The sequence below is a fragment of the Acanthochromis polyacanthus genome, chromosome 13, assembly GCF_021347895.1.
Source record: "Acanthochromis polyacanthus isolate Apoly-LR-REF ecotype Palm Island chromosome 13, KAUST_Apoly_ChrSc, whole genome shotgun sequence".
Lineage (NCBI taxonomy): Eukaryota > Metazoa > Chordata > Actinopteri > Pomacentridae > Acanthochromis > Acanthochromis polyacanthus.
The window spans coordinates 25,953,497-25,968,169 of NC_067125.1; the positions used below are offsets into that span (position 1 = coordinate 25,953,497).

Below are 14,673 nucleotides of genomic sequence, written 5' to 3' on the forward strand. Positions count from 1 at the left end.
GCAGTTTTATATTCATATTATATAAACTACATGAGTAACAACAAAATTCTATCTTTAAATTTGAAAAAAAAATGAGTCACAGGAGCTATTGTCATCTTGAATCACTTTTGAACTTCCCCTCTGCCTCCATTCTTGTTCAATCAGTGCTACTGTGTTGGCTTCTAAGTGCAGCCTGGAAAGCTTTCACGACAATTACTGTAGTCTGAAAATGTCAACTTTCCACTTTGTTCCCTGTGAAAAGTTTTCAAAAGAGAAAGCGAAAAGGAAAAATTACAATACATCTGTCAGGCGCACAGGACGACATACAGTATGTGCCTTTATGTTAGCTGTATGAAATTCACAAATGACAATCTGAATTATTCCAAATACATTTATTACAGTGATATATCCACACACTTACAGTTTCTCCCAAAAAGGGAGGCAGTGGGACATCAGAGACGTTGGAAAACAAATCAAAATCAAAATTTACATCTAGATTTGCATTGATTAAAAAAAAAAAACAAATTACAGTGGACTTGATTTTTACATCTGGATTCACAAAGATATTAGTAAAAAGGACTGGACTTCTCTGGCATGTTACATATTTTTCATCAATGCTTGGACCTTCTCCTGTAGACCAGACAGAATGTTATAAATGTGCTCTCCCTTCAAAGTGGTAATCTAAAGGACTTTAATGTAAATAAATCTCTGTTCAGTAACTATTTGTCCCTAACAGTGTCTGAGCCTTTAGGTCCACTGATGAAATTATATGAGCATCACGAGTGGTCCATCTGTGGCGACATTCCAGCAGTTTGTGACGCATTTCTTAATTTTAGAGGACAGTAAACCTTTTTCGCCTTCAAGTGTATTGACCTCAAATTGTTCTGGAGGGGTGGTTCAGTTGTCACCTGACTGGCAACATCATGTAGGTGAGACTGGGGGTGTCCCACATTGCATACTTCTTCTCTTTACTGAAATTATGTAGTGCAGCTACCCTGCCAGGGTGTGCATTGATTTTTGCAGCGTGAGTACAATTGGGACGTACTACCTCGCCATAATCTTTAAACGTCTTTAAACTCTGTCACAGTCTGCAGTGCAAAATGAGTCTTCCTTTGGCTGCACAGGTCGGCGGCTCAAGCTTGTTTAATATCATGTGAGACACTTTGATATTTGTGACCCAACTGTGCAGAGGATTGAGAGTCAGAATGGCCAGAAAACAATGCAGCATTACACGTTGCAAAATCTGACCTGCTGTAGTTAGATATCTCGGGTTTTTTTTTGCAGACTACATTTGACGTACTATGTATTGGAGCATACTAAATCTTTTTCTGCCGTGCTATATAGAATGTCACCATGAATATTAGACCTCACCAGTTGCTTGGTTCTCTTGGAAATGTGGTTCAAGAAAACACCTGCAATTACAGTTTATCGCCACAGATGTCGCAAAAGAGAATAAAACGGATATATCTCAGACTGCCACTTTAACCAGTCCCTCCAGGATTTCGCGGGCGTTTTCGTGACTGTTGCGGCCGAAAATGCCTGAATTCATGGCACCTTTTCTAAAAAATTGCGATAAAAGTTGCGATGTTTTAAGCTTATTTGTTGTGATAAAATTTTGGGAGACACTGACAATTGCTAAAAAGCTGCATTTTTTCCTGCTTGTAGAACATGTTTCAACACTGTAATTGACAATATTTATTCTGAAATTAATTATTTTGCGTTCCAACCCATTTCCACAAGCTGGCACACTATGGTGGGAAATTAGCAGTAGCCAGATACTGGTTTAACATGAAGTGGTTGATAGATTTGCGGCATAAAATGCTAATTTACTATTGAATGAATCATATTCGGACATATCTGTCAGTGGCTTAAAAAGTTAATTTCACATCCTGGCACACACGTGTTCACACACACGATGCGGCTTGTCACGTCAACTAACAAGAACAGCACTGAGAGAGCGCAGTCCTCCACCAAGACAGGTGTGTGTTCTGCATGTGTACATACCGAATAGTGTGACCTAAATATGTAGCTGGCAACTGGAATTGATGGGACTCAGAAACACCCCCACAATTTAATCAGTTGTTCTTTGTATCATTTCCGATACGTCCACAGTGGTAGATTTGTTGTAGGATCACAATCATGTGATTGTCAGCAGGCCGCTGAGGTAGCGTTCACTTGTTGCCATGGTTACCGTGCCGCAATCAGACGCTGTGCCGCGACCTCAATGGGAAATCCTTAACAAATCCGTGGATCCAAACTTTAAGCCGCATCACTGCTGAAGTCTAATCATTTGGTCCTTGTGTCATTTCTGACCGACCCTGAAAACTTCGTTCAAATCCCCGAGTCTGTTTTTGAGTGATGTTGGTAACAGAGGAATGATTCACACACGCTGATCGTCACATGACTTTGCCATGTTCTTAGGTGGAATAATTAATCTAATTTATCTTCATTCTTTCAGTGCTCTAACGGATCTGGATGCAGCAGTTTCCATCATGGTGATTTATGTGGTCTGTTGTCTGACTATTTCAGCCGTTCTAATATGTTTCGTGTTTTTTTTATCAATCGATGATTTTTTTTTTTTGTATTCCACCACAGTATTGCACGGGTGTAAAACAGTTTAGCTCCGCTTTGGTGAAGAACATCAGTGAATTTATTGTTTATTACGGTCTTCAGCAGTAATTTTGGTTGGTAAATGAGAGACATTAGTATCACACGTCTGCATCTTCAAACCATAAACAAGGAAGTGAATTCGGTGACGTACGTGAATTATGTTTGTGCTGGGAGCTGCTATGATTGGGGGAACTCACGGGAGGCGGGCCAAAATTGCGGGAAAGTTGTGGTGATTGGACAAAATTGCAAGGCCGCGCAAAATTTGCGGAGATTGGTTGATTTCGTGTGAATTTGCGCGATCGCAACATCGCGAATTCCTGGAGGGACTGATTAAACAAGAGAAGCACTCAGAGAGCGCAGCACTCTGCCAAGTCTGCTCAGTCGTTGTATGATCTCCGACGGACAAGTCCTGATCAGTCCGCAGCGGTTGATTTGTAGTAGGATCGCAATCATGTGATCATCAACAGGCAGCTGATGTAGTGTTCATTTGTTGTCATGGTTACAGTGACACTGTGCTGCTATCTCACAATGATACAGAAATGTTTAACAAATCTGTGGATCCAGACTATAAGCCACATCACTGCTGAAGTCTAATCACTTGGTTCTTGTGTCATTTCTGACCGACCCTGAAAACTTCGTTCAAATCCCCGAGTCTGTTTTTGAGTGATGTTGGTAACAGAGGAATGATTCACACACGCTGATCGTCACATGACTTTGCCATGTTCTTAGGTGGAATAATTAATCTAATTTATCTTCATTCTTTCAGTGCTCTAACGGATCTGGATGCAGCAGTTTCCATCATGGTGATTTATGTGGTCTGTTGTCTGACTATTTCAGCCGTTCTAATATGTTTCGTGTTTTTTTTATCAATCGATGATTTTTTTTTTTGTATTCCACCACAGTATTGCACGGGTGTAAAACAGTTTAGCTCCGCTTTGGTGAAGAACATCAGTGAATTTATTGTTTATTACGGTCTTCAGCAGTAATTTTGGTTGGTAAATGAGAGACATTAGTATCACACGTCTGCATCTTCAAACCATAAACAAGGAAGTGAATTCGGTGACGTACGTGAATTATGTTTGTGCTGGGAGCTGCTATGATTGGGGGAACTCACGGGAGGCGGGCCAAAATTGCGGGAAAGTTGTGGTGATTGGACAAAATTGCAAGGCCGCGCAAAATTTGCGGAGATTGGTTGATTTCGTGTGAATTTGCGCGATCGCAACATCGCGAATTCCTGGAGGGACTGATTAAACAAGAGAAGCACTCAGAGAGCGCAGCACTCTGCCAAGTCTGCTCAGTCGTTGTATGATCTCCGACGGACAAGTCCTGATCAGTCCGCAGCGGTTGATTTGTAGTAGGATCGCAATCATGTGATCATCAACAGGCAGCTGATGTAGTGTTCATTTGTTGTCATGGTTACAGTGACACTGTGCTGCTATCTCACAATGATACAGAAATGTTTAACAAATCTGTGGATCCAGACTATAAGCCACATCACTGCTGAAGTCTAATCACTTGGTTCTTGTGTCATTTCTGACCGACCCTGAAAACTTCGTTCAAATCCCCGAGTCTGTTTTTGAGTGATGTTGGTAACAGAGGAATGATTCACACACGCTGATCGTCACATGACTTTGCCATGTTCTTAGGTGGAATAATTAATCTAATTTATCTTCATTCTTTCAGTGCTCTAACGGATCTGGATGCAGCAGTTTCCATCATGGTGATTTATGTGGTCTGTTGTCTGACTATTTCAGCCGTTCTAATATGTTTCGTGTTATTTTTATCAATCGATGATTTTTTTTTTTTGTATTCCACCACAGTATTGCACGGGTGTAAAACAGTTTAGCTCCGCTTTGGTGAAGAACATCAGTGAATTTATTGTTTATTACGGTCTTCAGCAGTAATTTTGGTTGGTAAATGAGAGACATTAGTATCACACGTCTGCATCTTCAAACCATAAACAAGGAAGTGAATTCGGTGACGTACGTGAATTATGTTTGTGCTGGGAGCTGCTATGATTGGGGGAACTCACGGGAGGCGGGCCAAAATTGCGGGAAAGTTGTGGTGATTGGACAAAATTGCAAGGCCGCGCAAAATTTGCGGAGATTGGTTGATTTCGTGTGAATTTGCGCGATCGCAACATCGCGAATTCCTGGAGGGACTGATTAAACAAGAGAAGCACTCAGAGAGCGCAGCACTCTGCCAAGTCTGCTCAGTCGTTGTATGATCTCCGACGGACAAGTCCTGATCAGTCCGCAGCGGTTGATTTGTAGTAGGATCGCAATCATGTGATCATCAACAGGCAGCTGATGTAGTGTTCATTTGTTGTCATGGTTACAGTGACACTGTGCTGCTATCTCACAATGATACAGAAATGTTTAACAAATCTGTGGATCCAGACTATAAGCCACATCACTGCCAAAATCTAATGAGGTGGTCCTTGTATCGTTTATGACCTTCCCAAATCTGTTCGTCTGTTTTTGAGTAATGTTGCAAACAGACGGAAGGAAAGATAAACAGACAAACGCACGCGAATGTCATAACTCTGCCGCCTTCCTTGGTGGATTAATAAAAGAGATGTCTTGACATAATGATACAAGACTTGGTATTGTCTGAGAATATGGAGTTTTGTGTTTTTGATTTTTATTGATTCTTTCTTCAACGGCGATACAAAGAGTGATACAACTCTCTTAGTGCCTTCACCCACTTTATTATATTACGGATTATAGTCATCTGTCCCTACTTTAGCTCAAATTGTTATACCCAAAATGCTCACGTTTTCAAAGCTAAGGTATTTAAAAAGGAAGATGTCCATTTCCACAGGCTGATTTCACAGCAAACCAGTCAGCAGCTGCATATTTTCAACCATCCAGGCTCGTAGCAGAAGTGAAACCAGGCAGAGCTGACACTGTTGAGAATGAGAGACAACACAACCTTTGAACTGAAAATGTGCAGTCAGAGAGCATTAAGAAGCCTGCACTGTAAAGAGACTGTCCCAGTGGAGTCGCAGCCTTGATGATCTCCTCTCACTGTTCGAGCCTCTCACAGCCAAGCAAATACCACCGCAGTCCTAATGAGTGGGAGGAGGAGCAAAGGTGTCTGGGAAAGATGTGTAGCTCCAACAGAGAGCAGAAGGAGAAATAAAGGTGCTATTCCTTACATGTTAATCACATCCTGTGCTGTGCAGTTGCACCGACAGAATCGAAATTATAAAAAAATAAACTAGAAACAAAGCAAGTGATGAAACCACCGCCAAGGGTCAACTTTAACAATGTAAAATCTTCCCAAGTGTTGCCAGATGATTACAAAGTTCAAAGTCATTGATATTTATAATAATCACCGGTTCAAGAAGTGGAACGCATCAAAACTCAAAGCATTTTAACAAATGCGAGGGGGAATGTCTTAGAAATAAGTGTGACGGAATTAATCTTCTAACTTTGGGTGTGAAGCCAATAAAATAAAGTAAAAATCCTAAAGAAATTAAAGAAGAGTGGAGAGTTTCAGTCCACATAAGAACAAACTCTGAAACTCAAAGAAGACGGAAGTAAAACACTTAACCCTGACTATTTTACTCAGAGATCAGTACTCACTCTATTCATCCTACCTCTATCTGTCTTTCTCTGTTTCACCTGTCAGCATCCTGAGATGTCTTTGGTTTTGTTGCGCCGTTGGAAGCGCGTGTCAGCCGGGTCAAACCCTTGTTCCTGGGCTCCGAACAAAGCCCAACTTGGAGTTTTGGCTACGTAGTCCATGGCTGAGAAGCTCTGCTGTCCCCCACTCTCCTCGTGAGCTTTGGCCAGCTCTTGAAAACGTTCGTAGTCGATCCATGTCCACCACTCGCCATCCACCTTGAACTGCGAGTGCACACGAAGAAAGGACACAGAAACAGTGGTACATGAGCAAGCAGCAGTAATCCAGGCAGTGTTTACAGATCAATATAGTGTGTGGAAACTTGCAGGCTTCTAAAAGTCTTTTATTGACATTTTTTGCAGTTACACCTAGAATCCGCTAAAGATTAATTTATCAATCACAACAGAGAAATCAGCAAAACCTTAAAATTATGGAAAACAATAATAAATCTCGCTTAAGGTGCCAGTAATGTAACACAAAACAACAAAATTTAAACATACAATGGCAGATTTGTTTAAGCAAAGATTTTATTAATGACAAAATTTAGACAATGATGACCCACAGTGTTAGTTAAACAGCAAATAAACAAAAAAACTCCTTAATTTTTATGTCTGTGAAGCCCAAATGAGAAAAGAATACTATTACGTCTGCCTAATTTCACATATGACTCTCCTGTGGTACGATGGGAAAATTACATCTCTGAAACCGAAATTTAGATACTGTAATTTCAAACCTCAAACCTCTAAAGGACCCGCACATGCCTAATTCATACAATACATTTCACACAAGTGGATGCAAAGCAGTACACTCCGAAACAGAAAACAAAGTCGACGGGGAATCACTGAGGGATTTAACACATGGACAGAAACGTGTTAATAGAGAATTTACAGATGCAATCAAAAGACCAACAGTAATTATAAAGCTTCCTGCTCCACATCGGTCACTTGCTGTTAGTTTAGCCTCTCTATAAATGGTTGTGGATTCACCAAATCCACCTCTTCCTTTCTCCTTCAGTCACCCCCTTTATCAATCACTGCTTCTTACATCTTCAACCAGTTGGCGATCAATCTTACTAAAGAGGAAAAAAAGAGGGAGACAAATGTACAGGAGGAGCTGAAGGAATACATTTGCTGTGAGCAGCACACCGACTTCAGGAAGAGAGAGAACAGAGGCCGACAGGGAGGGAAAAGCCTCCAACATCATTTTGCTTCTCTAAGCCTGCTTGTTTTCCCAAACCGGCACCGAGGGTGAGGAGCATGACCTCTACTTTCCCAGCATGCAACAGTGCTCTCCAGTTGATACGATACAGTGTTTCCCTTGTTTACAGCAAAGGTGGAAAAAACTGAGAGGGAAAAAAAAAAGAGAGCCACCAAAGCCCCAAGCCTGTGTTACATAAAATGTTTCCTCTGAAGTTTAGTGCTGTTTGTGGCAAAGTTTGATCTTTAAAATGGTCCTGAAGGGCTTTAACTCAGTCGTGGGTATTGTTTGAACTTTTTGATAAGCCATAACTGCATGTAAAAAGCCACTAAGTTGTCACCAGGGGACAACTGTTGTGCTTTTAGCTTTCAGCATTTAGAATTTAAAAGCTCTTTCAGGTTCACTGCTGCTTTGACCAGACCTCCCCATGGGTGCAAACGGGTTTATGCTTTTTAAGAATTCTCAGACTTCAACAAAATTGCTTCTACAACTATAATTCAGAGGATTACAACACTGAGTTTCTCGGAAAAAAAACAGCAGCTAAAATGATACATAATGCAGTCATGATGGACTAACAGTTGTTTGCCCAGTTAAAGACTTTCCTGATGGAGATGATGGCTCTCCGAGGGAGCAACAACATTAAGTGTTTGATACCTTGTGCCTGCCTCAGCCATTAGAGAAAAGTTGCCTGCTGCATTGCTAATGAGGCCTGAGAACAGAAAGGGGAAAAAATTAAAGTAGCGTCTATTGGGAGTTAATGTTTCTGGTAATGAGAAAGGATGATATTTGTTCAGCCGACATCTCGGCAAACAATTTGAGTCTCTGAGCAACAAAGCAAAGCAGCGCTGTCTGGTAGGAGAACAAGGCGGCCTGTTGTTTTAACTAACAGCGTCTTTGCTCAGGATCACTGAAAACGCTTATGACGGCTTTTTCAATGAGCACAAAAGACGGTGGCTTCATGTATGAACACAAGCCGAGATTCACACGTGCCATCACAGAGAACAAATGGAAGACCAGTGGATCTTATCTCCGTTTTTAAATTAAACTGGAATTAAATTGCATGCTTCTGCCAATACGGCATGGAAATACGCTCTGGAAATGAGATGTCTGAAGAGAAAATAGCCTTTTTACATGTTTTACAGACACTCTGCCCAGTGTGAAAAATCTTTCATGAATGCAATCGAGTTGTAATTTCAGAGAATACTTCCTGCAGGATAAAACTGATGATAGAACTATAAAGAAACTACAGAACTGCTAGCAAAACATTTGCAAAACCAGCACAGCTAGTTGTTACATTTAATTTAAATCAAAAATCAACACTGACATAATTGAAAGAACTCATTCAGAAGAAGTGTTACACTTTGCGGTATCTGCTTTTACTTGTCAACAAACCATTAGAAATACTGTATGAAAAATGACAGAACAGCAATTTAAACTTCATTTCCATATCTGGTATAACTATAAGTCGAGCAATGGCAATCATCCTCGGATAATTCACATTTATGCACTCTCAGTTGTCAGTTTAACATATACACTGATCCAGGAGGGGCTCAAGATCTAATGCATCTTTAAATATATTTTTATTCCTTGCGGTATTAATGAATATTAATACATTTGATCTGTAAGTGAACTTCTGTCAGGAAAATCTGGGAAGGTTTCTGCCTTAACGTCTTTTTTCATTGCTGCATCCTCTTAGAGAAATGGGACTGACATGGATGGGAGAAGACTGAGAATAAGAAGGAAAACAGATGGGCGAAGGGAAGGAAAGAAGAAAGAATAGAGAAGAAAGAGCAAAATGGCTGATGAAGACAGTAGAATGAGGGATGGGAGAAGCAGAGATCCAAAGAAAATGAGAAATGAATACAAATGGGAAGATCCCACATTTTGAAAGGGAACTAATGATGATGATGTGTCAGCGCAGACAGGATCTATTGCTACTTGCTAAAGAGAAACAGACTGATACACAAAATGAGACTGATGTGCTCTCCTGTGATGCATTTTAAACTCTGCTGTTATGCAAGTTAACATTAAAACCTGGAGGAATTCACATTCTGGATGCTCTTCCTGCTGAGACTGTGCTGCCTGTGTGGAGATATTCGGGACACTGAAGACACTTAGCAGCGTAACATTCGGTTCTCCGTTCACAGAAGGAACCTAAAAATGCCTTCAGTTCCCAAAGTCTGCTGGATTATTGATGACCAAAAACCCAAGAACCGCAGTGTGCTGGCACACGCACACATTGGTAAATATTTACATAAAAAGGCACAACGAGGCATTCATGCTGAATGTTCCCATTTTTAACAAACCTAAAATATTCATTTTATTCTAATTTCTCCTCTCTGTGTAGGTGCGTGCATCCATGCCATTGCTCAAGTTACATTTTGGTATCAGTGCCTAAACTCTAAATATGATACATAAACTCACATATAAGGTGCCCAAAATTATATTAACAGTGGATTCCAGGGTCCATGGTTCTTTATTGTGATACCAGCACGCGTATACACATGAGCAAGCACAAAATTAGTACTCAGGTCTCGGTTATAAGCAACAAAAATAAAGATAAAGAAGGGAAATTACAAAGTGCTATACAAACAATAACACAAGTGTGTACCACTGGTAAACAGATAAATAGGCACGAGAAATTGTATATAGCATGAAATGAAAGCTAAAGTCAGTCTCTAATTACAAATTTCATTGTATATGAAAGTGTGCAATGACAATAAAGTGGATTCTGATGTCTCATTACTGTATTTCGATCTCAAATTCAAATCCCTAAAGTAGCGAAAGCATGAATTTTACTCTGTATATATACCTCAACTAAGCAATGAAGTCAAACTGTACATTTACAGGAAGTATTGTAGCATTTCTTCTATTTTTAAGGTAATATTAGCTTCTAACTAGATATAAAATGCACTCCTGAATTCACATACAAAGTGAATAGCTGAAATAATAGGCTTTACATTTTGTTGTCACTTAGCGTCTCCTTATATATTTCAGCTTCAGGGATTTGGGGGATTTTCTTTCTCACTTTGTGCACCGTTTAATTCACAATCCTCAGCTACCAGGTATCCATCTTTAATCTGAATCAACTTTAGGCTCTGTTTACATGTGAATCAGAGCTATACATATTGGCAGTAATGAGTGTAATACTTTTAATTATTAAATGGCTCGGCGTGTAAATTTTCTATGAATTTATGCATGCATCTCCCCCATGGTATAATTTACTGTCTTATCAACTTTAAACTTCACTAATTATGTTTCTTCTTAGTACAATAACCTTGATGCACTTTCTCCCTGGCAGTTTATAAAGTAGTCTCTGCACACTCAGCACGAACGGATACACAAACATGCATTCATACCCTGACAGCTTGTGCTTGTGTTTCTATGCATACAAATAAACACAAGTACACCCGATGGACATAAAGCATAATTGGAGGTGCAGTATGCATATTTAAAAATTAAGCCCTCCTCCTCTTTTTCTTTCCTTACTAAAAAAAAAAAAGAAGAAGCCTTTAGAGGTGCTTAAAAAAACTTCAAAAGAAGCAGAAAATGCAAAAGGCTGTTCATTTTTCTCATGGTGGCTCAGCTGCAGAGCTTCAGAACATCAAGCACTAATATTGCAATCTGCGTGACGAAGTGGAAAGAGACGGAGAGACTGCGTCCAAGTCTGTATATTAAGAAATACTGACAGTTGTAGGCGAGGAGATGCAAATGAATTTCAGGTGTCCAAAGCAGTAGGACATATTGTCACTGTTCTATTTGCATTGGTGAGAGACAAGACAAAAAAAAAGTAAAGGAAGAGGGAAATAAGGGAATGAAAGAGGGAAGGTGGAAATCAGTTTAGTGAAATATTGATTGTGTGTCTGTGCTGCCGTGTGAGAAACGGAGAGGAATTAAGCGAACAACTGCTTTTTAAAGCCTTTTTGTCTCCGCTGAGTGTCTAAAATTCTATCTGTGTTTGATCACCAAAACGGTAATAACAGGTGTTATACATTCAAACTGTTCATGGACTTGCATGCCAGTTTATATCTATAAAACAAGAGCTTCACTACCACTAAGCTAGCACAGCCAGAAGCTGCACTAAATGCTATGCGTACATGCAAAGGAGTGATGTTCCTAATGACTATGGAAATGAATTTTATGGTTAAACTAGTCAGTGACACAGAACTCAGCGAATAGCTGAATTCAATTTAAATCGATAACGATACATATTATCTGAAAAAAACATATTGCGTGATTTTAGGAACATTTGAAACTGTTCATCACATTCTTCAACTAGAAAAGCACTCAGAGGGCGCAATATTCCACCAAAGCTGTTTTCTAGGTCCCATTTTCCACTTTGCTGGTCTGCATCTGCTGGGTATTGGTGTGAGGCCAGGGGAGCTGCAGTTAACTGGCGATGTACATAAAGAAAATATCATTATTTAGTTTAACTGACTAGTATAAGTTGTGCCAACTTTCGTTGACTAATCCCACACATCTCTAACACTAACTTGTTCACAATAACAGTGTTAACATACTGTAGTTAAGGAGGTATGTTGTTTTACAATCTGAGATAAGCGTATTACTGCCCATAGAAATGCTAAAAACAAGGCAAAAAAACAAAACAAAAAACACCAAGAACAAGTGAAAGTGACTGTAGTATAATTTGTTTTGCAGTTATTTATTCATGACGGATCTGAAATTTTGACCAGGTGATGGTACATAATTAAAAGTAGAGTGAATCTGAAAGTTATCACAATTTATCCTGAAGGACATATATGCAACAAACTGAGCAATTTGTCTTGACATTTCAGTTGAAAACCCCAAGTCTAAATCTCAATGTGGCAGAAGAGGAAAACTCAGGAGATTTAGCAAAGCTTTCAGGATTCAATGTCTGGACAACATGACAATCCATCTGATAATTGTCAATATATTTCCATCTGGACCAAAGTGGTGAATGGAAAAACCAACTCTGCCTCCATTGATGTCAATCCACAAAGCGGTATTAGAAATATTTTAATCTGGACCAAAATGGTGCATGAACAAAATAAACCAACAGACAGGCCGACATCACCATCCTCTGAGTCCTGGCATGGCTAAAAGGGACTTTTATAATGTTTCTTAGGAGTTCATCACAAATATTTAGATATATTAAAATGTTGCGCCAAATCAAGACCTTACAATATAGAATGAAACCCAGTGAATTTGTTTGAAAAACTCAATTACAGAAATCAGATACGACCGGTTTCTGAAATTGTAACTTCTTTAAAACCTGCCCATTTTTGTTTACATGACAGGTAACTTGTGCCCCATCTTACATAAAAACATGAAATACACATTTTAGAATGGATAAAAACTTGTAAATTGAGTTTTTTTCTTTTGTTTTCTCTCCCCAGGCATGGAGGGTCCAGTAGGGTTCTACAGACATTGATTTATGATGGAGGTAAATCAATCTGTAAACACCCACAAGGGAATAAAACTCTAGTAAATAAAAACAAAGGAGAAATAGGTCACTTTGGATACTCAAATAAACCGTGATAATACATTGAGCACAGCAGAGAGTTTATATGCGTTTGAGTGATAGGGAGGTGTGGATGCCTCGCCGGCTCTCTTCAATTTCTACTCTGTCAAAGAGAGCCAAGACGGCAATTAATCATCACTCATTAATTATTGACGGACATTTGCCTTGGCAGAACCCACCACTGACTGATAACTTCATCGGGTGGTGAGCCTCTGCCAGAGTAAAACCACTAAGATGGCTGCATATTTTGAAAAGAGGGCAGACTATATTAAATAAATAATAAAACACAACAAAATCAAAACATCAATTAAAAAAAAAAATAGAAATCTGCAGTGACTTCCTGAGCTGTATTGAAAGCTAATTTGAGAGAGAATGGAGAAAAAAAAAATGAGTGCAGAATCAGAACAGATGCAAGAAATATTAACATGTACATATTCATCATTATTATGTGTAAATTGATGTTGCTGCAGTATCCACTGTTTGGGCCAACAATAATGCTGATAGCTAAGACATGCAGCAGAATACAGCAGTAGCCAGTAAGTTGCACCTAATGAATATTCACCTAAATGTATTACACCCAATGAACACCTTTAGGATGCATGAGCAAATGAAAGCGTAAAATCCACGATAAAACTATTTCTTGATTTAGTTGTGCAACTACTGATACATTTTAACAAGCAGAAGGAAAAGGGACCACTCACTCGCTTGCTAAAACAGAAAGTACAGGGTGACGCAAAAATACAAGAACTTTTTAACAGTCCAATAAAACCAAGAATGATGGAAGAAAAATAGTTTATTCATAGTAATTGAAACCTTAAAACATGGCATTTAAGAAACAATGATTGAATTTTAATTTTTTTTTTTAAATACTTCCAGTAGATGGCGTCCTCCTGTACGAATGCATTCTTGAAATCTACCTGGGGCTATCTCAAAGAGTAAAGTGTACACGACTCGACCAAGAACTCTGGATGAGTTAAAACAGAGAATTCAGGACGAAATTCACAGTATCCCAGCTGAGATGTTGCAGCGGTCAATGAGGAACCTCAACAGCAGATTTCAAGAATGGATTCGTACAGGAGGACGCCATCTACAGGAAGTAATTTCTAAAAAATGGAAATTCCATCATCGTTTCTTAAATGGCATGTTTTAAGGTTTCAATTACTAGGAATAAAATATTTTTCTTCCATCACTCTTGGTTTTATTGGATTGTTAAAAAGTTCCCTTCTTTTGTGTCACCCTGTATAAATTTATCCTCCTGCGATCAATAAACAATCTACTTCTTGCTTCTGCATTAACGATCTTATCATATTTGAATGAGTAAACGTATCTGTTTGGAGGTACAAAAACCAAAATAAACAGGATTAATTTAAAAAGCACAATTCCAAGAACAAAGCATTAGTATTGCATCAGAGTTTGTCTCTGGATGTCATCAGAATCCTTGGAAGTAATTACTGTAAGTTTCTTTTCAAGAATAATTACATCAAGATGCTTTAGCCATTTAACTCAACATGAGGTTTGTAAACAAATCTCGTTTTTATTACTGATAAATTCAATGATTCATGTATTTAATTGTGTTTTACCACTTGCCATTTATTTGTGCAGCATCTTGGTTTAACTGCTGTTTTTAGTAAATGTGTTGATAATGGCAATTGCCCATCATTCAGGTCCAGAATGACAATTTCAAATTACTGGTGTTGTCTGTGAAACAGTCCAAATATCAAGATTTGATTTATTAGCAATTATGACTGCATATA

General features: G+C 39.0%; 1 protein-coding gene across 1 annotated transcript in view; it reads right to left on the reverse strand.

Moving 5' to 3' along the window:
• Positions 1-355: 355 nt before the first annotated feature.
• The window catches only part of tyw1 (tRNA-yW synthesizing protein 1 homolog (S. cerevisiae)), a 68,143-nt gene continuing 53,825 nt past the window's right edge, over positions 356-14,673 (reverse strand). Inside the window, 1 exon segment of the mRNA XM_022204164.2 lies at positions 356-6,443. Within this exon segment, the coding sequence (XP_022059856.2) occupies positions 6,222-6,443 (222 nt within the window). The 3' untranslated portion in view covers positions 356-6,221.